The following is a 23,456-nucleotide window of genomic DNA, read 5'->3' on the forward strand; positions in this document are numbered from 1 at the left end:
CCGCCTGCGCCAGTGGCTGCGCTATCCAGCACATTTTTGTCCGTGAAGAGCTGAACAGGAGTAGTAACAATGCTCGCCTGAATTACGTCCAATGTTCCTTGGGGCTTGTCTTGTATAAGGTTTTCGAACTATTGTGGATGTATGCCCTAGAGGCCAAAGCACAAGAGCTGTTTCGGAGCTGCCGAAGGCAGGGAAACGGTGAAGAGACAGATCTTAGCGGCTATGGATATAAATAAGAGCGCATAATAGCACACATCCCCTACCGTTATCTGCGTTCTCCACATCAATTACTTCAGAAACTATTGGCCCGAACTGATACTTGCCTGCCATGGCCCTGTTTCTGCTCTTCTCCACACTTCTCGTGGCCTCTGCCACTCCCACTCCCTTGGATGTATGTATCAAGTCCTCTCACATTACAAGGCCAAAGGTCAACTAATGGGTACACCATACGATAGAACGCCCTCCTCCCCAGACAATCCGTCTCCCTCAACGGACTCTGCGGCGCCTACAACGGAAGCGCAACCTGCGCCGGCAGTGCTTTCGGCGCCTGCTGCAGCCAATTCGGTTATTGCGGTAGCCAGCCCGTCTACTGCGGCGCAGGCTGTCAAACCGGCTACGGCGTCTGCGGCATCGACACGACTCTCCGCTGGCGCAGCCTCGGCTGCTACGCGGACGACACAAACCACCGCACCCTCAACACCTCCATCCTCGTCTCAGGCAACACGGTTCAAGCCTGCCAGGCCGCCTGCGCCCAGGCCGGCTTCACCTACGCAGGTATGGAGTTCGGAACTCAATGCTTCTGCGGCACGGCGACCATGAACAACGCCGCCTCTGTCCCCGCGTCGCAGTGCAACATCGCTTGTCCCGCGGACGGATCGCAGGTCTGCGGCGGCTCCAACGCGCTCAGCCTGTACGTTGTCGTGCCAATCTGGCAGAGTCTGGGCTGCTATTCCGACTCGACCAAGGCGCGCACGCTGGCCGTCTCGTATAATGTTGCGGGGAACACAGTGGAGAAGTGCCAGGCGGCCTGTAAGGCGGGAGGTTATCTGTATGCGGGCATGGAGTTTGGAACGCAGTGCTTCTGTGGGAACTCAATTGATAATGGTGGTGCGCTTACATCGGGCTGTGCGACGCCCTGTGCTGGCGACTCGACTGAAGTCTGTGGAGGGTCGAATGCCCTGAGCATGTACTACCTCTTCCAGTAGGGCTACGATGCGCGGAACAAAGGTGTAGCTAGAAGTGGTTTCTTCGAATGAAACCTTGTTCATTCAGGGGTAAAGAAAAAAAAAAAAAAAAAAAGGAAAAGGGAAAGGAAAAATAAAAAATGGAGGAAAATGATGTCGAAGTACAAAGAATGGAGGGAGAGATAAAAAGGCAAAAAAGATGGCAGAAAAAAGAATTGGCGCTACCCGGAATCGAACCGGGGCTGACACGGCCACAACGTGGCGTCCTACCCCTAGACCATAGCACCTTTGATGTTAGTTTTTCAACTATTGAGCTATATGAAGCTGGCTTTACCTTTCTGCAAAAAAGTGCCATCGAGGACTAGCAGAGTAGGGCAACCGCTGATACACAATTGACTGTTCTATCTTGAACGTCTTCTACTGTGACCGCTCTATACACTTAGTACAGAATCCCAATTTCCCACCCATCTGCAGAGTCCAAAGTTTGCGGTGGAATCGTTCTAGCAAAGCTTGTGCATCGCCAGCATACGTAAATGTTCTTCCGGGTGCCTCTGATGGCTCTTCGTCATCCGTGAAGAATACCCAGCAGTCTGCAACTAGGTATGTGTTGGTTTCATAATAAGCAAGTTTTTGAGCCTTCTCTTTGCACTGTACCAGATACACATACCCAGAAACCTCCTGTCCCTGCTGTCCATTAATCAAGGCAGGGTAATCACCCCACTTGGCCAGCGCATAACCGATTATTTTCGCCTCGCGGAGTCTGGGTTCCTGCAGATCGATGATCCTCTTCAGGTTTGCAGCAACTGATAATGTTCCGTAGAAAAAGTAATACACGGGGTAGTCTAGTGGGAGTTCGTGCGTGGTCCCTCGAGGTTTGTCAGACAGTCCGGAGGCGCTGACTGCAGCATCACTTCGTAAGGCGATGGTTCCTCTTTCTAGGGCGAAGTGCTGGGTGGATTCGGTGTCTCTTCATTCCAAGATTGCGGTGGTATCTTGTGAGACTAAGATTGTACCTGGCCTGCCTGCAGTCATTCGGGACTTACTATGTTCAACATCTGATGGACCGTCTGATAAAGTCTGATACAGAGCGTCTATTGCGCAACACCACGTCTAAAATCGTTGATATTAGTGAGGACCACACTTATATGGCCATTGGCGTCAATAAATATGACTACAACTTTATACGGCACACAATATCCTTCCAGTCTCTATGTGCTTTGGCAGCATAGGAGAAGGAGCTGGGCCATTATAAGATTCCCTCAAGAAGATGGGCGTCTTGCTACAAAACCAGCTGATCTTCATAATGTCTATGGGTTTGACGCCACAGCACCGTTTCTTGAGACCACAACACACCGATTGTGCACGCCAGTCCGCATGAGTTTCCTGAGAGTTGACTGTGTACGCACTCAGATACAATTGTGGGATATCTCTTCGAAGCGAGAAGCTAGAAAGAAAAGCCATGGAGAGTGCTTTGAGACTCCAAACCCCATCCTTTTTGCAGCAGATTGGCAACCTTTGTGGTATCTGCTACTCCTCCGTACGTTGCCAACGCCCGGAATTTCGTTTCGAGTTCGGCTCTTCGAAGAATTAGCATTGCCCTATAAAACTGCGAATATCATACCTTGTTAATGGATTCTCAGGATCCCCTTTCAGATACTCGACGGACTCAGTGTACTGCCTACCATCCTTGCACACCACGACAATCGTCCCCTGCCACTGCTTGGGGAATCTCGCATCAATCTCTGGGTCCAGCTCCATCGTTACTCGCTGCTGAAACTCTCGCAGCTCGGCGTCCTCCAGCACTTCCTCCGTAAAGTCCGTGATCATCGCCTGGCCGTTCTTCGCCGCAACTGCAAGAACAAACCCCATGGAGAACTTGCTCTGATGGACCGTCTCGCCTCGGCCCGTCAACCCCAGGACATTGATCGCAGCCTGATACGTCCTCGCCACGACCGAGTCAATCTCATGGAACTTGACCTGGTGCTTCGCCATCAACGCCAACAAAGCATCCACACTGGGATGCGTATGCCGACAGGACGCATGCCACTTGAAACTCGACCCCAGAACCGCATAATCCAACCCTAACCCCTGACCGATGGCTTCTGGGCTCGTCTCCCCAGGAACCAGCGCGGCGCCCATACCTCTCGAGCCCTCGAGGATGTCGCGCGGTCCGAGCAGGCCGTCGCGCGCGCTGTAGGCGGCGAAGATGCCGTCGAAGCAGGCCTTGCCGGTGTGTACCTGCTTGGAGTGTGTGGCGTCGAGGAGGAATTGCCAGAGTCCCGCTGCCTGTGTGCCTGCTGTCCCGATGGCGGAGAGCGTCTGGTTGACGTCTAGGTGTAGAAGACGCGCGACAGCGGCTGCGACGCCGACGACGCCTCCTGTGGCGGTGGAGTGGAATTTCTGCACGGTCGTCGTCTTAGGTTCGTTTACATGCGCCCGGGAATTGCATGCATACCTCGTAGTGGCTTTTTCCAAGGTACCCGCCGGTCCGACAGCCGACTTCATACCCTACTACACAGGCGGTGATGAACTCTTTGCCGTCGGCATGGATGTCCTGTGCGACGGCCAGCGCAGCGGGGAATATCACCGTCGCCTAATCATTAGCCTCAAACGAGTGACGAACTAGATGAACATACAGGATGCATGATGCTCCGGTTATGCAAGTCGTCCTGCTCAACTACATGCGACGAAGCACCATTTATCAAGCTAGCAAAGGCAGGAGACGATGTTAACCCCAGCGATCCGTCAATGAGTTCACTTTTCCCTGAGGACGGGCCCATCTGCGTCGCGAATCTCACTATAGCGGCGACGGCTGGGTGATGTCGTCCGGCGATCGTGCAACCCAGCCAATCGATGAAGAGCTCCTTGGTGCGCTGGATGACTTCCTCGGGGAGGTCGTGGTATTGGAGGTTGGCTGCCCATCGGGCCAGCTTTTCCGTACGTGTTTCCGCTGAGGACGTGGATTGCGCCATTTGATCTTTAGTTGAGTTGAAATTATGTATCGTTAGCAATGCGCATTCTTTCTATATGATCTGAAATGGTGCCTAGGCCGCGGGAGCTTGAGCTACCCCTCATCTCCACACTGCTCTGTATAGCCTCGGAGATCCCCCTCCAAGTCGGCTATATAGCCCTTGAGAGTTTCGACGTTCGCCAGATCTAGAAGAACATGACATTCTACTTCAGGGAGTGGCCGACTTGTTCGCGTGGGATCCCACACTGCCCATCTTAATTTTCAGACGGACAATTGCACCTGTATTCGACAAAGGAATCTCTTTGAACAGTGAGCAAAGCCCAACTGACAAACATCTGCTCTATTGTCTTGAATGACCAAATACCCCTATGTAGTAGCAAGCAAAGAGATCTACAATGGAAAAGGTCAATAGCAGAGCCTAGGTACCCTTGCACCTGCTGGAAAGAAAGTGGGCTACTCATTTCTCCCCATCAAAACTGATTTTCTTGATCATGACCATAGCTTGGTCATGCATTGCCCATGCTCCCAGGAATTTTCATGTAATGGGGTAGAGTGTGGCCGTCATTTGAACTTCTGAGTTCAATAGCCACAGTGAATGGATCAGGAAGAGAGTGTGAGTATGTTCTAGAGGGTATTGTGAAGGAAAGGGATGATCGAGGTATGTATATTTGCCTGTCTCAGACTGACGGTTAAGATCTGACCTGCTTTATAGAGCAGCCTTGTCGTCTTGTACAATGGCACTGCCTTATCCTCCTTGTGTAGTGGCAAGTTTGTCTATAATGGAAAGTCAATAGCAAACAAATAGCATAGTTCTCTAATATTATTTAAGCAAGACTTCCTCCCTGCAAACCTTTCCATCTTTCTCTGACGCTATAGACTATATTCCTTTTAATTATACTACCCGCGTGCCTACCCACTACTTCTGGACTAAAGTATTCACTCTGTCTGCTTGCTGCATGTGAATCTGAGCAATATACTCATGAAAAAGCCTCTGCATTCACTTATTTCAAGTAGTAGCGTAAGCTATTCACTGTGATTCGTCCTGTCTATTGTATGCCGACACATACAACTTTTGAGTTCTCTTCACAAAATGATCTTTCTCTTACACTGTCACTCTCCATCGCCGTCATGCCATATTGTTCGGCTGGGGAAATCTTATACAGCTTTCTCTTTGCAAGTCTCTCGCAAAAGCGTTCTCGTCCAAATGCCACACTTGGCCCGGTATACAGAACAAGGATGGGATTACTCGATGGCCCGCTGCCTTTATAAATGCTGCAGGAGAATGGGGACAGGATTGATGTCCTGCTGCTATGAAATGCCAATTCCCTCTCCGCACTTGACAGAAGCTGTGTTTCTGTCTCTTCCAAAACCATTATTGGCTTTGGAAGTCCAAGAAAGCTTAGCTTAAACCCAAGCCAAAGCACATTGCCCAACCATGCAGCAGCTCTATAGCCGAACTACCTGGCCAAACTAGCATTTCGCCTGGTTTCTCCTGTCGAGAAGGACGTGAGCTGCGAAACCACCTTTGATCGGCAAACTACGACGCCGAGGGTGCGAACATGTAGGAGATTGCAGACCATAACAACCCTTGGCTCCATCATGAAGAGGTTCTCAGAACATATATGGCCCTCTGGTCAACACGGCAGAGTTTTGTCATGGTCGAGGAGAAGATAGCCCGCGTCCTAGATGTTGCGGAGAATCTCGACGATCTGTCAAGCAGCATTCCATGGTCGCTGGCCACAGCTATATACAGAAGCCCCTTCCTGCCACTCACAAACCAAACAAACCGGATATCACTGCAAAAAATGGAGCTTAACGTGGGCGGGTCGCGCTAATATACACCGCGACCTGACCAGGTCCGCACGCAACACCATGGAAGCGGATGGCACTTAGTTATCCCGCTTCAAAACTGCTCTCTGAATGTGGGAATTGAGGGTGCAACAGGCGATGACAAAAGGGAGGATGAGATCCGACAATTAAGGCAGCAATGGCCCGAATGCTTCCAAGATTGACCTTGGGTGTATTACTTCAACATCTTGTGCCGCATCGATCCCATAGTTGTGAGAACGGAGGGAGCATGGTATCGCAACGATGACCGTGTTTCTCATGGTTCTTTATTTACCGGGGAGATATCGAACGAGTTACGCAACTAGTTCATAATTAGCTAAGGGGAGTTCTGGTATTTCGTTTCGGGAATACTTGTGGGACTCGGTTAAGACGTCGAGGAACCGACTCAGAAAGTGCCTTCTAGAGGCGTAGCAGTCGCCTCCAGGCCGGACTCTTCCAGGCAAACCCTGTGAAGATACGTTTCCGGAGTGGACAAAATGCCATTACTGTGCCCAGTCGGTTGGACTCTGTCGCTCATGCAACCCTCCATTGATTCACTGGTTCTCCAGCACCACCATAACAATCATCACCATCAGGTGAGTATACACTCAGGCGATTATCCTCTGAATGAAAGCTAACATGTTACGACAGCCGGCTCCTGCTGCAGTTACCATGGTGGCTGTCGCTGTGCTCCCGCCATCCACATCAATGTAAACTTTATCCTTGTGCTTCTCATTCTCCTCAAGGTACGATCTTTGGCGCAGTATATCATCCGCGCTTCTTACGTTTGCTGCTGAGTCCAATATTCATGACGCCCTACGCCAGGGTCGAGTTCTCGAAGCGAGGCGAATAGGGAAGGGCCGGTTCAGCCGCTGCCGCCTCTGGCTGCTCCTGTACGTGTCAACGGGGCCGTGCCCTTGCTGTTAATAGTTTCCTTTGACCTTTTATAAAAATTTATAATAGGGTCAGCTTTAACGCGCATACCCGAGTCCTCAGAATCAAGAATATGCCGACTGAACTGCACGATGTCCACCAGCGGTGGGCTATAGCTGCTGTTGGGGAATGGCCTCTTGACGGTCTCTTAAATCGCGATGAAGTCCGCCTCTTTGTGGTGGTGTTGGCACGAGTACGTACTGTTCACTTCTGCTAGGTTATTATGCTACTAATACCATCTTAGCCTTCACTGATTTTGCCTCACTTTGCCCTCATCTAGAGACAACCTGATAACGTACTGCTGTGCACTCTTACCACCAATAACTACCACCAAACCATCTTGCTAACTCTTCCAACCGAGCACGCCTTTTCTCATCCTTCCTCACTCCCGCTCGCTTTCCCCCCCATCTCCACTAAATACCCCAATCGTCGATTATAACTATAGCGCTATACCCCTCCGAGCTGATCATCGGCCGTCATGTCGAACGAGCTACTCAAGGAATTTATCAAGTCTATTAAGGAGGAGGAACATCAGCCTTCCAACCCAACAGAAGCACCTGAATCCCGGAATCTACAAGGTTCTTCCCAAGAACCAGACTTCTTTTATAATCTCATCAACTACCATTGCGCTCTACCTCTTAGTCCATCTGAATCTTCTCTCCTGTTTATTCTACTACCACAGCCTCCTTCTCCTCAGCAACTTCTCCTGCTTATCAATTGAACCAGGGGTGATTTAGGTAAGGCCTCCCGATCTTTATCTTTTATCTGTCATTCTTTATTAAAAACCTCTGTCTCTTCTTCCCTTTTTTCAGTCATCAGACTGGCTAGTATGATAATAGCCATCATGTCTCCAGTGCCTGAACTGCAATGCTCCTTTTGCCGACGATGCGCAACTCATTGAACTTGCTCTTCATGATACTACCACCGATGTGCACCTCGACCATGATCCATTCTGGGTTGAGGCTTTTTCCCACCCTGGCATGAGCTACCAGTGTGTTGTCGCCCACATTATGCAGATTGCCCGTGCCACCTTTGGCCAGGAGCCGGTGGTCACCGAGGTCCAGGTCATTGCCGATGGCTTCCAGTGGACAGCCGAGATGAATCATCCAGTGATCATCCAGGGTGTGGAACGCTTCTGCATCTTTATCTTCTGCACTTTTACCGCACCAGTTAGGGGAATGTAGAGGAGGAAAGGGGATCTATGTACTTTAAGTTCAGAACCTGACAGCCTTCCTTTCCCCTCAATTGTTATTGAAGCAGGTTGGTCTGAATCCTCCTTCCAGCATCTGCGGAATGATAAAGATCTATGGATGCGCGTCTGTAGAGTTGGTTCTCTTATTGCCGCCTCCTTGTGGTGCATGCATTGCCTGCGCACTTCGCTGAATGAATACGATACCGCCAGCCCTCAGCCATTAGAAATAAACTGCACACTCGATGTGATAAAGTCGATCTTGCGCAAGCAGTGCTCAAAGCGCAGTTCGACTTGCGCTACTGTACGTGTGGTTGCTTCTGTTGTTGACAAAGCCCTAGCTGGGTCGGCAAGACGGCCGAGGGGATGCTCGACAACGCCTACGATCTCTCACAGATACTGGAGTGGTATATCGGCTTCTGCTGCTCTCCCTCCGGCCCACTATTGCTACCGGTGTCTCCAAGCGCCCGCATATCGCGCAACGGGTTTATTCTCCGGCAGATGGGAATTACCATCATACTGTGGTTCGCCCAGTCGACCGGTGTGGCTAGGGCTCGCCACAATCACAGGGGGTCAAATTCGAAACTAGCAGTTGTCCATTTTGGTTATGACCGCAAATACCTTGGGTTCGCAAAAATGATCTCAGGGTTCTGGCCCGTAAGTGTCCCTACCAACTGCTCAACATTTGACTTCCTTTGAAATGGGGAGTCTGTACTGAGGGCCTTCGTTGACACCAAGATCAACGCAACTCTCACTGCCGAGGAGTACGTGATCGACATCGATGCGTTATTACCCGAGAATTTGATGCCGATGAAGCCCGGACACGTTGGAAGCGAGAAAAACACAATATGAAAGACGATGATGGATAATCATTACTCCCTGAACGTCACACATTCGCGCATGTGGCAGTAGCGCACATCATACTGTTAGCAATACTTGCCCAGCTCCGCTCAAAACGACCGATCAAAAAGCTCTCAGCGTCGTTCTTCGGGACAGAGGTCTCGCACACGCCGATCTAGACGTCACAGGAGACACCGCGACGACGATTATGATTCAAGTAGTTTCCAGGGATGATGAGGATTTTAATTGCTGGCCATACCGCCAATCAGACACAAACAACAGTGGTAACACCACAAGACTCGAACAAGAATCTCGTCAGAGGTCGGCAGCTGAGGAATTTGACAATGGTCATGAGCCCATGTGAGTATTCTGCTGCTATCCTATACGCGAAATTGCTAAGTCTGGACAGTGCAATCACGTTTCACTGGCCCTTACGCAAACTCGAGAAAAATCCCCGATTATTGCCTGAAGCCAGACAATCAATACCAACCTTCGTTTGTTATTGAGATCGGATGGCCAGAGTCCCACCGGCGACTTATGGACGACATGAGACTATGGATGGTGGGGCCCCATCCATATATGTCAAAATGTCTTGATCATCAAGAACGGGGGCATGGCGCCTATCTGACATTGACTTTTTCTTCCTGTCATGCCGTTCGCATGGGGAGCCGGAGAAGTCATCGATCTATTCTTTACTTATTCTTCAAACATATGCGGATGGCTTATTCTTTTATAGACGACAGGTCTCCTCTTCAGCTTCCGCATGCCTACCCTGAGCCCAAGCCCGAGCCCAAGCTGCAGAAGGGAGTCGCCGATCTTCTACCCTTGCGACACATTATCTTTCCGTTCAATTCCTCAGGGCATATCTCTGCTCTGTGAGTGTTCTTGGGCATCAGCCTTGTCTGTAGACAGCTGCTGGCGATTCTCGTCACAGACCACGAGGCCAAAACCATCATGACCCGGTCCATCAGTCGGTTGCGAGACTGGAAGGCCCTCACGTCCGGTTTTAAACCGGTCGTGTAATTTTCACACAGTTCCACGCACCGCTTGACACGCTCTTGTAGGACGTCCGGAGGAAACCCCTGGGGTGGATGGTCGGCACGATACTAACATCGTCGCCAGATGGAGGGAGATTTCTCCTTCCGTCGATTAAGTTGTGCAACTAAGGTTGTCGCATCTACCTCCAAGGTGGGACACCAGTTCCAGCAGTCATCGCTCGAGCCTACTGATGAACAACCGCAAGTCTTGGACGATGAGGAGTTGGAAGAAGTCCTTAATGAGTGACACCCCTGTATAACACGGCGGTCGATATGTCCTGTTATATTGCAAACCTCAACCACGATCCATTCTGGGTGGAGGCCTTTTATCACCCTGGAATGGACTACCAGTGTGTTGTGGGGCCATTGCGTGAAAACAATCATTATCAACAGAATATTGGGACTATCATTCCGCAGAAGACCCTTCGACGCCTTGTTCAAAAAATTGTTGATGATGTCCAGCCGGATCAGAGCTTCAGAATGACCAGAACTGCAGTTGATGCTCTACAGGAGATCGCGGAGCAAACTTTAACAAATTTGTTCAGAAGTAAGTAGCAGTCTTAAGTGATAGTAAGATTTACTAATTATATCCTAGGCGCCTACCGGTTAACAGTGCATGCAAATCGGGGACCTTACAAGCTGATGATCTATGGCTTATGCTGGACCTTGTGACCAGCCTCGCAAGAAGCACTACTGCGTCAAGTGATTCATCGATCCAAACACCAGTCGACATTCCCGGGCTACCCTCCACCGAGCTCAAAATGGTTTCCCTCGAGGCCATCGCAATGCTATATTTTAATTAGACAGTCAGATTCTCCTTGTCCGTACCAGTTCTAAGTTGGTCGTTAAGCGCCCGCCGGACGGCCGAAGCCTGTCAAGGGCGTCCCCACCCCAGTGCTGCGGGGCGCCGGCCGGTTGCCCGGCTAGTCCCCCCTGCTCCGAGGGGTTTCCCCCAAGGCCCAGCGGGCCCGACCTTGTGACCGACTCGAAACAACTTCAGGGCCTAGAGTCCAATACTGTTGATCCACCAGTCAAGCCACCTACTGAACGACAGGAAGAAGCTGCACGATATACAGATTGCCCGTGCTACCTTTGGTGAGGAGCCAATGGTGACTGAAATCCAGGTCATAGCAGATGACTTCAATGGACAGCCGAGATGAATCATCCAGTGATCATCCAGGGTGTGGAACGCTTCTGCATCTTTATCTTCTGCGCTTTACCGCACCAGTTAGTGGAATCTAGAGGAGGAAAGGGGATCTATGTACTTTAAGTTCAGACCTTAAGGTTCCTATCTTCTGTTTACAGATCCAGACTGGGATGTCTGTAGATCATGAATAAGATCACAATATTATGATTATTATCATAAGCTTATTCTACACAGGTACCTGACGTAAAGTAAACTACATTGCGTAGCCTGGGATAAGGGATATATATTAACCCTCACAGAACTCATGGTGATCGCTAGTAGTGCAAATCTTTTGAACTGCTAGAGCATTCCTGACTCCAGATAAATAAACCAACACAAGTCTAGGCTACAGACTATTCATCATTGTAATCGTAGAAACTGTTGGAAATCCAGCCATTGACTGCACTATAATCAGCCAGAGGCGTGATTCCATGCAGTGTCTCGTAATGCGTACGAGGGCCGCACAGCCGTTCCATCGTCGAATTGTAGTAGACGCAGCGGCCCTGCAAGAGTGCCGCGATCTGTCGTCCGGCATCAAGACCTTCAAAGTAGGCTCCGTGCAGGAACCCAAAGTAGCTTGGAGACGTGTGTTCTCCTGCAAACCACAGTCTGCCGGTGTTGGCGCGCAGATTCTGGTGTTCCTCCAGGCCGGTGCTTGCGGGCCAGTTCGAGTAGCTTCCGTATGACCAGGGCTCGGTACTCCAGCGAGGATACATGAATGCAGTCGGCTCTGGAATGTCCTTGTCCGGGAACATCTTGCGCAGCACTGCCATCACCTCGGCTTTAGTCTCCTCGTCTGACTGGCTCTCGACGTGATAGGAGAACTGGTTGGTCACGGTGACGAAAAGAATGTTGGATCCGGGCAGGAAACCAGGCGTCGAGAGGGATTGCCAGATGGGATACCAGCCACGAAGCTTAGGGTCCGCGTACAAGAAGTACTGTGTGTTTGAGGGCCAGAAGGTCTCGTTGAATTGAAGGAAGATCTTGGTGTAGGTGCCCATGGTAAACTTTTCAATCGCCGTCTGCTTCCAGTAGGGCAGATCCGGTGTGAAGGTGACGGCGTCATTCTGCAGCACACCCAAGGAAAATGTGCATAGGGCATATTTCGCTTGAACGCAAGTACCATCGCTGTTGTACACCGTCACTCCTTTGTCGGAATAAGTGATGTTGGTGACTTGCGTGTTCAAACGGAGCCGTGTGTCGTTCGCCTTGAGGAATTGCGATGCCATGCCCTTGATGATGGTGTTATATCCGCGCTGATCCCATACAAGGTTGTCCTCGTCACTAAAGCCATTCCAGGTCAGGTTGCTCCCAGCATAGCCGAATACCAGAGAGCTCTCGAGTGGTGAATAAGCGTCCTCGAAGTCTAATACGGTTAAATTCATTCCTGTCGGAGACCGGCCAGACTTACCCCAGTTCCACCACTCAACAGCCTGCGCCTCCATGTCGGTCTTTTTGGGCTTCCAGCCAGCTAAAGCGAGGCCTGTCCGAGCTGTCTGATCCAGTAGATTCTCCAGTAGGATCGTGCCAGCCGCGGCATTGGCAATCTCGTCGGCGGCGTCAAACTCCTCAAAGAGATGCGAGTAGTTGGCATATCCGTTCTCATTGTAAGTGGAGACGTTGTCATAGTTGGAAAATGTATTCTTGAGGTTGAACTCTTTGGCTAGTGTCCAAATAGGGTTCTGTGGCCCATCCGGAGTCCCAATGCCTTGGATCTGTTCAAGGTCAGAGTGGTTCGACACAAACGAGGAATGACATACCCAGTTGGCACCCAACTCCACGACATAAGGATCTCCATTTTCGTCCTTGCCAAAATTCGTGTGCCAAGCGCGGCCTCCGATTGTGTCACGGTATTCTAGAATGACAAAGTCATGGATCGATGCATTGGACAAAGTTTGCTGTTACGGTCAGATTTGAATGCGTCCAGGCATATGTTCAACATACAGCAGCCTTGATTCCTGCCATCCCGGCTCCTCTGCGAGGGTTAGCAAATATGGATATACGAAAAAAGATAAGATATGCATTTACAAGATTGCAACCGTAGTTTTCTGGCATTTTCCCTCTTGAGATCGTGGCTGCTGAGCTACGTACGCTGCGACAGGTTGAAATGCGCAGCCCACGATGGCAGCCAAACCCAGTTGAAGATGCATCGTTAGAACAAAGTTGATGCAAGGTAATAGAGCGCAATGCTTGAGAAAAAGCCTGCGCTGGAATGCGGGCGCATGCGGCCTTTATGCCTGACCTTACAGCTCCAACTGGAGACTACAATTCAGCTCAGCAGCAGTCCCAGTCAACTCCACTTCTGCATTAGCACCAATTGCTCCTTGAATACTTGCAGATAAGATGCGGGAAACAATGCAGAAGATCGGCAGGTCCATGTAACGTACTCCACCTGACCATCTCACAACATGAGGAGTGACGCTACGCGAGATTTGGAAGGTCTATGCGGGAGGCATCGATGAGTTCTGATTTAACACTCATTTCGGCTGCCAGATGATTCCCCACATCTTTATCTCTGACGAGAAATTCTCCTATCCTGTGTTATCGTTGTTGCAAGATGTGGGAAAGTCGGTGGCTGGCCTAATGCAGCTGCAGCTGCAACTTGCAAATAGTTTGCATGGTCCGGCTGAACAATCGCCAGGATCCGAACTACCATGACAGAAACCCAAGCTGATCGGGTGGACCTCCTCAAACTCGGTTAGAGGCATTATTACCCAATCAAGGATATCAATGATCTTTTTGCTAAATAAAGCATGAATAATGTTGATTTTGCTGTCACATGTTGATGTTTTGGTGTCTTGTATGCCTCGAAAATTCTGGCTGTGCTTGGTTGGCCGATGCTTTCCCCAGAGCTCTATAATCTCGTTGTTCGACAATACTTCAGCCCACGCATTGTACTCGACAGAAGCCTCTGCAATAGATATAGAACTTGTTCCCTGGCATATTAGTAGCAATCATCAGCGACTCTCATTCTTCAATACCGTCAACACGCCCATCGGTCTCTGTGTCATTTTTCGGCGTGCATCCGCTGCTAGGTAGAGGTCTCTCAGATGCAAATGCTGAACAGAAGCTGTGGCAGATATTGCCTCAAGGGTCTCTTGCCGAAACTCTTCGATCTCAGACTGTTCGAAGGTCTTCGGTGAGTAAAGGAGTAGTGCCGCACGCACAGTTAGAGGCTTTGTTGAGGGTCTGAGGAACAATCCGTATAAAGCGGTGAACAGGTTTGCAACATACTCCTAGTGACTAGGTATGTGGCCGCTTAGGGTATGAGAAGCTTGAGAACCATTTGTTCTGTGGAAGAGTGTATGTATTGAGATGACCGGAAACAAATGTGCACAGTACACTGATGTGGTGCATTACAGACCGACGTGGATGATACGGGGTGCAAATCAGAACTATTGACACCAAGTCTATGAAGGCTTCATATATCAGCATCTCCTAAGTCAGGTGAGGTATAGTGGAATAGGTGTCAGGCAAGGCTGGCGCGACACTTGCATATTCCTGACTTGCCCATTCCCATATAATGATTTATACCAGCTAAGACAGTCGTCAGAGCGGGGCGAAACAAGTCAACACATCAGACATACTGGACGCACAATCATTTTCCCAGTGGCCTCCTCCCTCTCCGATGTCGAAGCACATTCATCATCATCAGTAGATGGAGCGGTTGATTAGCCTTCCTAATGACGATCAGTAGTGCTACTCTTCGTCATCATCAGGTTTGAAGAAGGGTTTCTTGCAAGTTGGTAACAATTTTCTCTTCTAATTGACCATATCTCTCTGTCCTTGACGCCTGATATGCAAGTTACGTCGACATCAGCGCAAACGGACACCTACCAGATGTTTCAATCGTTGCACCAACAACCCCAGATGGAAATCACTACTGACAACGCTGCCCTTTTTCCAGATATATTCGTTCCTCCCACGCTGCGTGTCAGCGTAGATTTTTCGGAATCAATGGATGGCAGGCAATCGACTGCGATCACAGGAACTCGGACAATACCTCTCCCTAAAGAATTTGTTCGCAGTCTTTTAGGAAAATATTCCCAGGATATCTTTTTATGTGATTGCGAATAACTCAGTTGAGATTTCTGAACCGTTTGAGTATGGGGAGCTACAGGGGTGGCTGTGAGACAGTCCATAGTCTTTTATGGAAGTACGCACTTTACCTGTTATATATGAGTATGACAATTATCGGTCACTAATTTATCGAGCAGGCTACCAGATATCGCAAGGCTGAGGCTAAGGCTAAGGCTAGAATTGCAAACAAGGCTAGATCTGCAGCCAGAGGGTGAAGTGAGACGCCCAGGGTCAACGGCCGCCAGCGTATCGCTGCAGATTTAGTGCTGCCACAGCCACCACATACAGTTATAAGATGAAGCGTCCGACTTCCTCCTTTTCTTACTCTCTTCGGCCTCTCATCTAATAAAGGGCGAGACAAGACTCAACAATGGATAATTATGTCGATGAGAAAGTGGATATAGCGACTGTTGTTGAAGAAAATGGTACGTTTCTTTACCCGCCGGATCTAATTGAGGGTCTACAATACTTAGCATCGATAGATGAGCACACCTGGACATCGCGACAGGCGAATCTGTGGGAGGAGTTAGAGAATTACCAACATCAACCACCTTCAATAGTTCTATTGTAGGTCTTCTCCGGCTCTGGCTAGCATAATCTCATACCGGATAAAACAGATACGCCAATTACCCCGAAAAAAGCATCAAAGTCTCGCCCGTTCTAAAGCACAAGAACCCAGACGTCTTTTTTCCTCCTGACTTCTTCCCCGTCATTCAGGCAGACCTGAACGGGACATTCTTCTGCGACTATGACATTGACGATAAAGGAGAAGTCACCAAGCATTGTCCGTCCATCCCCCACGCTCAACCTTCCTACACTGATCTGGTATAGTATCATGGACCTGCTTCAAAATCAAACACGTCGTCAAACCAGGCAAATACGCCTGGGTCCAGACAGCCGTCTTTGTCCAATGGCACCCGCAAGAAGAAAACCGCCAACTTGTCTTCTTCCTGAACCTCCCGGACATCGTGGCAGAGTATCTCGCCGCGCATCGCCCCGCCCCAAACCAGCGGGGCAACCCATACATCTGGCACACGCTTTTCGCCCAAGGCGTAGTCAATGAATACGACAAGTCGATCTGGTCTCTGCGGGATCTGGTCCGGCCGATCGAGAAGGTAACCCCCGCCCATCCCAAGCAGAAAGTAATTTCCGAATAGAATGACCAGAACTAAAAACCTAGGCCCGCAATGAGCCACGCCCTCCCCCCCTCAACTTTCCCAACCTCCACGACATCGCTCGCCACATTTTCCACGCAAACGAGACCCTCGAAGTAGCCACGCACACGCTACAATCTTTAATCGACGAGCAGGCGCGCTTCCGCGCCGAGTATGAAGCCCTGACAAACCAAAACCGCGGATGCTGGATCCACACCGCGCAGCGGGCGCACTTCGTCGCGAAACAGCTGCATTCGCTCCTGACGCGGTCGAAATCGCTTAGCGAGCGGTTGCGCAACGAGATCAACCTGGCGTTCAATCTAGTTTCGCAGAAGGACGGTGCGATGATGAAGACGGTGGCGGTTGTGAGTATGGTGTATCTGCCGGGGACGTTTATATCGGTATGTGCAACGCAAGCCTCGTTTAGGAATTTGAATGAGTGGAAATGGCTGAGAATGTAGGGTCTGTTCGGGACAAACTTCTTCAATCTGTCGAGTAATAATGGTGCGCAGTTGTGGATCATGTCCGGCAATTTCTGGCTGTACTGGGTCATCACGCTGCTGCTCACGTTGGCGACGGTGCTGGTCTGGGCCTCGTGGCATTATTTCCCGCACTATTACCCCCGTATACGTCTCAGACCGCTGAAGGATGGTGGCTCGGTTGCCTGATGTGCTTATGACTGATGATGCAATGATAACGATCAACGTGTTGGCGTATGCTTGTATGCGGAATGGCGCTCTGGTTGCCAGATATGATTAATAGACTCATGATGCGGATTCGCGATGACAAGGCCGATAAAAGGTTCTGGTTCAATTTCACTTGGGTAATTCTAACTCTCCAACGCTGAGGAGGCACAAATCTGCGACTTGCTAATGTGCAGAAAGCTCGGGCGCCAAATGTCCATAGCTTGGTAACTGGTACCATCAGCGTAAACTTTCAGGAGGTCTCTTCGTACATATTGAGGCTCAGCCTAGGCCGCCGGCCGAGGGTAGCACAGCACTATAGCAGGAGCCGTGCGTAGGTCAGTAGCTTGCGGACTGGCCACATCATCGGGGAACATCAAATGTGTTCCAGATCTCATATCGTCGAGATCGTCTGCTGAGATCACCGTAATCGCTCGCGCCTGCCATGCTTCCGCAGTCAGGTACCTGAGAGCTCAATCCGACGAAAGGAGGACTGGCTATGCAGAAAACAAATGTACAAGCCGAGTCGAGGTCAGCGCAGTCTAAATCTATTTTACAAGACTTGACTTGGTTAGTGCGAAGCCGATGCATCACAAGTCAGAGCCCTCGCCGTCTGAGGTTTCGATCGTTTCGGCCATGGTGAACGCAGACTCGTCTGAAGGCTCATTTTTGGGTTGCTTTCCAAAGTCAGCAAATAACGAATCTGTCTCGGTCGGTAGATGAAGGCCATGGATAATAGCCCGCGTGCGAATCCTATCCAGAGCAGCTTTGCTCCAGCTCCATCGCCGAGATGCAGCTTTCGCGGCTATGCTGAGGTTAATAAACGCATCACGGTTTTCGGGTACATCCAGCCGTTCGAGCAAGACGAGTAAGGCCGTGTTGATCGGCTGGCTGGTGCCTTGTGGCATGCGCTCAACACCCCACGCGGAACGGTGAAGGCGCATCAGCTGAGAGATGCTCCTTGCAGATGACAGACAGGCCTCCTGGTGGGTCTCTGGCATCATGTGGAAAAGTCGTTGGTCTGAGTGACCATTTCGCTCACTCTTGCATAAGAGTTCGTAGACGGTTATAATGAGCGTGTGCTGGTACATGCTGCAAATAATCAGCATTTACTCCTCTCGAGCGTACGCGTCGGGGACGAGAAGCCTACTGAAGACATAGGACGTGCGGAACCTCAATAGCGTCCCTTTCCTTCAGGCAGGGCGGTAGATCGCTTTGCCACTCTCGCAGTCGTCGTTGCAATTCGTCCGTCTTTTCCTTCTCTGACGAGGTGACTTCCCCTTGGAAATGGGGGTAGGTAATATCGTAGGCGATTTCGTTCAGACCACAGAGGGCTCGGAACGTACAGAGTGTATGCGCTTGCAATTTTTCGGACTCGGTTGGATATGGTACCCACAGGTCGGCGTCCAGGTCATGGGTGATCGGCGGGAGGCATAGCTTTCGCGGCGGTTTGATCAAAGGCGCCTTCTTACTCGATACGGCATGGGTCCTGGGTCCAGGGACTGGTCAGTCGTCCCTGGTTCTAGCCGTCCGGCACTGGTAAAAGACACGGCATTGCGTACATCGCGATGTTGAACAAACCCCAAACTGTCACATTGGCCGCTCGGGCCAGGTCAAGAGCCTCACCGTCGGCATTCTTGGGAGCTGTGATGCTCGGAAATAGTTCCTGAACGGCGTACGCAAGTTGGCTCTGATGGATCCAGCCATGTCGATCTTTCCTGGTCATGGAAGCGCTGGGCTATTTCAGCAGAGGCCAGCTCTAGCAAGCGAGTGAAACGTACCATATCCATAAAACTCCCAGCCCTTGGGCAGTCGCAAGGGAGATTCTGCCTTCTTCCTTGTCTAGCAATCGTTTGGCCTCATTGTAGAAGCGGGCACCCTGGGCGGCCGCGTCTCTCGAAGAAGCATCTGACTCCAAACAATTCGCGTATGCCTGTCACCAGTCACCAGCGAGTCCAAAGATGTCGAACTGGGACGACCTACACACGCATCGGCCAGGATGGCATTCACCAAAAATGGCGAACAAAATTTCGAGTCCAATGAACCCGATTGCATGTCTTGCAGAAACAACTCCCGATCGATCCAGTTGTAGAACGGATGAACCCAAGTAAACCACAGCGAAATCAAATGCGATACATGGTCGTCATCCTCGGTGACGGTCGTCCACGGGGCCGCCGGCACGCGAAACAAGGGCTCCACGGAGGCCCTCTGCGCGTCGAGAATACGACGCCGCGACCGCGACCCCATCTGCTCGAACCGTTGTATCTCATTGCACACTTCGATCAGCTCCGGTGTCTGTTCCAGCTCGGACTTCAGCTGCGTGTCTATGTAGAGCTGGATTTCGGCCAGGGAGGCGTTGCTGCGGATGAGGTTGAGGAGCTGGATGGTGCGCTGGGTGCCGCTCTCGCGGAGGGTGCTGACGAGCTGAATCAGGAGATCCTCTTTCTCTTCGAGCTGGTTGACCTTGCGCTTTAGGGCGCCGCGGCGGCGTTTATCGGCGCTGGCGTCGAAGGTACATTCGACGTTGTTCTTGATACAGTTGGAGCATGGGGAGGTTCCTGAGCACTGAACTCGGGGTCAATGGTAGCGCTTTCCAGAGTCATAGGGCAGCTGACAGCTTCACACACCTTGAGCTTGCGCGTTTTACAGGCCGAGCACGCTGTGCCGACATTTTTCCGCTTTTGCTGAGCTTCATTTGTACCAGAGCCACCAGGCGGGGCTGGAGACGGTTTGGACTCGGCCATGAGTGGGGTATTAGTGTGGATTCAGGCCATTCCGGGTATTTGGAATCAATGAAGAGCCAATAATTGAGAAAAGGTGGGAAAGATCAAGTAGAACAAGGGGAAGGCAATCGGCCTCAATGCAACATGACGGAAGGGGTCAAAAGTGAAGGGGAACTTGATGCGCTCAACCCGAAGCAGGCCTGTAAGGAACCTCAAATGCCGTGACAGAGCTGGTATTAATTACGCCATTCCCGGACTGTTCCAAGGGAGTCGTCCCATCTTATTGGCGGATGAAGCTGTTCATGCTTCTCTGCGGTATTGTATTGTAATGATCTACTGAATATTCCTTGCAGCATGAATTATTGGAAAGTGATATGTAGTGATATTCCTTCATTGCTTGGTAGCTATTATTACCTTGTGGTTCTGTGATATTCAACTCCAATATATCTCTCATGCTCTTGACGGGACAAGATGGAATGTCCTGTGGATAAAGCCAGGCCGGTCTGGTCTAGCCCTCCGGCACCTTACCGTAAGTATCATGCATGTAGATGATCGAGGTTATCATATCGAGGTATTGGGATCTCAAGATGGAATTCTCTCTATATCGCAAGTAAAGTCATCATTGTTTATTCTTCATTTATGAAATAATATGACACCCGAATTATCATCTCGAGGTGCACAACTACCTAGATGCGTCGTGTGAAGTGCTACATTATGCAATATTATACCAAGGCTATAGATCAAAGGCTTTTGTTTCCAACACCCACTCCACTCTTCTCTCCCTCCGGCCGGTCATGCGAAGAGACGGATCCATCAGGCACGACCCCCATATTCACCGATTCCTCCTCATCTTCGCGCCAAAAGTCCTTCTTGCCCCGAGCGGCCCGTCGCAGCCAGGGAGGGAAAAATCCTCCGGGAACCTTATACGACCATGGATCCGACTCGTCCCTGTTCGGAGGCACCACCCGGCCGACGGAGCCCTTCTCAAGGAGCCAGGCTGTGGCATTGATGAGGACGTAACTCAGGATACCGGCAATCAGACCATAGGCAATGGAGTAGGTGAAGGGCATGATGGCGATGGTCAGGAAGGCCGGAATGGCGTCGCCGTAGTAGCGCCAGTTGATCTCAGCGGCTGCCTTGCACATCAGGGCGCCGACAATCACCAGCGTGCAGCCGGTAGCCCAAGGAGGGATAGAGGCGAAGATCGGGGCGAAAAAGACGGCGATAAAGAAGCAGATACCTGTCACGCAGGAGGTAAGACCCGTCCTTCCGCCCTCAGAGATACCGGCACCACTTTCGACAAATGCCGTCACAGGGGGCGAGCCGAAGAGAGAGCCAATAGAGATGCTGATTGCATCGACCATCTGGGGATCATCGTCAGATTGATTGAGAAACACACTGGAGAGGGAAACATACATAAGCAAGGGCACTACCCTCGAAATCCTGAGTGCGTTCATCGATGGTTCCAGCAAACCGGGCCATCGAGTACAGAGTACCGGTGGTGTCAAGAATATCAACATACTACACGCTGATCAGTCAAGATGGCGGAGAAATTCAGAACGCGGACTTACCAGGAATGTGATAAAGGCCAATCCAAACTGTCCACCATGGCCTGAGAGATTCCAATCCTGAGCAACCAGTGTATGCTTGATAGGATGGAAGGTCACCACCTGCTTGAAGAAATCAAACATGCTGTCACCCAGCTCCGTATGAGGGAAGTAGGTGACCGGCGTGGGTCGCGGCCAAGAAATGATAGAAACCAGCAAGATACCAATGATCACAGCTCCCTTGATCCGATACAGCATCAGCAGCGCAGTGAACACACCACCGCAAAATATGCCCACCCACATCGTCGGGTTACGCATCTTAGCATCGCTGGGACACATGCCAGTCGTAGGATCACGCAGAGAAGAAATGCAGCCTGCCAATTCCAACGGAGTTTCGGTAGACCCCGTTACCAAGCCAATACCTGCGCTATAGCTCAATCCGATAAGAGTAAGGTATAGACCGATACCCGTGCCCGTGGCGAGCTTGATCGAGGCTGGCAATGCACGAGCCAACCATTGTCGGATACCGAGCAGAGTCAAACCCAAGAAGACGAAACCCTCGACAAAGACGGCGGTGAGAGCAAGGCTATACGGGATCATGCCGGAGCCGTGGTAACCCACAACAGTGTACGCGAAATAGGCATTGAGACCCATACCGGGAGCCAGGGCGACAGGCAAGTTAGAGAAGAGACCCATGCAAAACGTAGACAATGCGGCGATGGCAGCTGTGGCAGTGACGAGGTCGCGCTTGATTTCCTGGACACACATCAGGTATTCGGTGTTGCTGTTACAGAGATCGGCCTGGCTCTCGGGGGGACACACACAGGTCCCGCCCGATTCGGAGGTGATGTTGGAATTGACACTGATGATGTAGGCCATAGCGAAAAAGGTAGCGAGACCGGCGCGAATTTCGGTGAAGAAGTAGCTGCCTTTGCGTTCTTTCGGCTGTCTCATCGGTAAGCTTCTCTTCTGAGCTCTTGGGCCCGACCCTCCGCAAGTAGAGGTATACTGACATGTCCTGAATTCTCCAGGCGAAACCATCGCCCAACAGGGCTCTGAGCCACCCGGAGGTTGATTCTGTCGACCGCCTGAGTGATCCCCATGATGCGACAGTAAATAAGAAAGGGGCAGGGAAATAAAGGGAGAAAGAATCACCAGCCTGAAGCCAGATAGAAAGTCACGGAGGGAAAAACCCGCGCACAGTTTGGAGACGCGATGCGACTTTTATTTCCAATCCCTCCATGACATGCATGACCAACCACGCGACCGATAAGAAATCGGGTAAAAAAAATGGAGAAAAAATTTCTCGAACGGAAGAATATGATTCGATCAATGGCTTATCTCTGAGGGCGAGAGCTTGGCGGTCCTTGGCAGTCCGTGGTTCTGTCCAGTGTGAGGCCTCTGTTCTGTGTGGTAATTGCCGATCGGGACGTTGGTTTCAGCGGGTCGACTCAGAAGGCCCAAAGGACATTGGTCGACGGATCTCTCGGGGTCTCGATGGAGTTGATGGCGAAAAATATCTGGAAATAGAAGGGTTCCAAGTCTGCAGCTTCTATGACTGCAGAATAACGCAACAAGGGAGCTTGAAATGGTAAGGTATAAGGTATCTAGCGGACATCACCGAGGGAATTGCACAAGTTCCCGTGCCTGACTGACGTCCTAGTGATGTTAACGTAGATAGTAGACTAGGCTGAGACTAAGCGTTGTTCTCGTATCACTCCGATCTCCTATCTCGAGATTGCTGGAGTTATCAGCAGTTGATAAGGATTCGCTCTGACAGCTCACTGTTGATCATATCATACTATTTATTATTGTCGACTCACAGGGAGAGCATGAGTTTAGAGGCCTGTCTGATAGACAAGCTATTGATCATGTAGCATAGTGATTCCCTTTATCGATGTTTGTCTTGTTTGTTCTGTTTACGCACGTGATCTTGTTGTTGCTGTAACTACTGTGTAGATGCCGCGGTCTTCGTCCACCTCTTTGCAATCACGCATAGTGGCGCTAGTGCCGCGTAGTTAGCTAACTAATGCAACATGAGGCGGGGATATCAGCTGATGCGAGCGAATCGCCAGTGTCATTATCGTCAACCAACAGCACTC

General features: G+C 50.6%; 7 protein-coding genes and 1 non-coding gene across 8 annotated transcripts; 3 read left to right on the plus strand and 5 right to left on the minus strand.

The window, feature by feature from the left end:
• Positions 1-328: 328 nt before the first annotated feature.
• Aud_005903 (uncharacterized protein) lies at positions 329-1,205 on the plus strand (the record flags this gene model as incomplete). Its single annotated transcript, XM_043290816.1, has 2 exons — positions 329-391; positions 456-1,205. The coding sequence occupies 2 exons, from the start codon at positions 329-331 to the stop codon at positions 1,203-1,205; spliced, it is 813 nt and encodes a 270-aa protein (XP_043146751.1).
• A 195-nt stretch (positions 1,206-1,400) lies between these two features.
• Aud_005904 lies at positions 1,401-1,471 on the minus strand. Its single transcript has one exon. It is a non-coding gene; the product is annotated as a tRNA-His (tRNA).
• A 1,157-nt stretch (positions 1,472-2,628) lies between these two features.
• Aud_005905 (MmgE/PrpD family protein) lies at positions 2,629-4,156 on the minus strand (the record flags this gene model as incomplete). Its single annotated transcript, XM_043290817.1, has 4 exons — positions 2,629-2,761; positions 2,806-3,584; positions 3,640-3,777; positions 3,821-4,156. The coding sequence occupies 4 exons, from the start codon at positions 4,154-4,156 to the stop codon at positions 2,629-2,631; spliced, it is 1,386 nt and encodes a 461-aa protein (XP_043146752.1).
• A 2,498-nt stretch (positions 4,157-6,654) lies between these two features.
• On the plus strand, positions 6,655-8,099 carry Aud_005906 (uncharacterized protein; the record flags this gene model as incomplete). The annotated part of the gene is made up of 4 exons (XM_043290818.1): positions 6,655-6,692; positions 6,747-6,875; positions 6,946-7,108; positions 7,755-8,099. 4 exons carry the CDS (start codon positions 6,655-6,657, stop codon positions 8,097-8,099), a joined length of 675 nt encoding a protein of 224 aa, XP_043146753.1.
• Positions 8,100-11,520: 3,421 nt separating this feature from the next.
• Positions 11,521-13,317, minus strand: Aud_005907 (putative flavin containing polyamine oxidase; the record flags this gene model as incomplete). Its single annotated transcript, XM_043290819.1, has 5 exons — positions 11,521-12,533; positions 12,579-12,882; positions 12,928-13,065; positions 13,112-13,142; positions 13,196-13,317. The coding sequence occupies 5 exons, from the start codon at positions 13,315-13,317 to the stop codon at positions 11,521-11,523; spliced, it is 1,608 nt and encodes a 535-aa protein (XP_043146754.1).
• Positions 13,318-15,617: 2,300 nt separating this feature from the next.
• Positions 15,618-17,069, plus strand: Aud_005908 (uncharacterized protein; the record flags this gene model as incomplete). The annotated part of the gene is made up of 6 exons (XM_043290820.1): positions 15,618-15,672; positions 15,730-15,814; positions 15,865-16,031; positions 16,079-16,362; positions 16,428-16,802; positions 16,863-17,069. 6 exons carry the CDS (start codon positions 15,618-15,620, stop codon positions 17,067-17,069), a joined length of 1,173 nt encoding a protein of 390 aa, XP_043146755.1.
• Positions 17,070-17,674: 605 nt separating this feature from the next.
• Aud_005909 (putative C6 transcription factor) lies at positions 17,675-19,828 on the minus strand (the record flags this gene model as incomplete). The annotated part of the gene is made up of 6 exons (XM_043290821.1): positions 17,675-18,176; positions 18,235-18,573; positions 18,647-18,817; positions 18,866-19,017; positions 19,068-19,649; positions 19,712-19,828. The coding sequence occupies 6 exons, from the start codon at positions 19,826-19,828 to the stop codon at positions 17,675-17,677; spliced, it is 1,863 nt and encodes a 620-aa protein (XP_043146756.1).
• A 719-nt stretch (positions 19,829-20,547) lies between these two features.
• Aud_005910 (NCS2 family permease) lies at positions 20,548-22,457 on the minus strand (the record flags this gene model as incomplete). Its single annotated transcript, XM_043290822.1, has 4 exons — positions 20,548-21,171; positions 21,224-21,328; positions 21,379-22,299; positions 22,368-22,457. The coding sequence occupies 4 exons, from the start codon at positions 22,455-22,457 to the stop codon at positions 20,548-20,550; spliced, it is 1,740 nt and encodes a 579-aa protein (XP_043146757.1).
• Between the last annotated feature and the right edge of the window lie 999 nt (positions 22,458-23,456).

The sequence above is a fragment of the Aspergillus udagawae genome (assembly GCF_001078395.1).
Source record: "Aspergillus udagawae IFM 46973 DNA, scaffold_4, whole genome shotgun sequence".
Lineage (NCBI taxonomy): Eukaryota > Fungi > Ascomycota > Eurotiomycetes > Eurotiales > Aspergillaceae > Aspergillus > Aspergillus udagawae.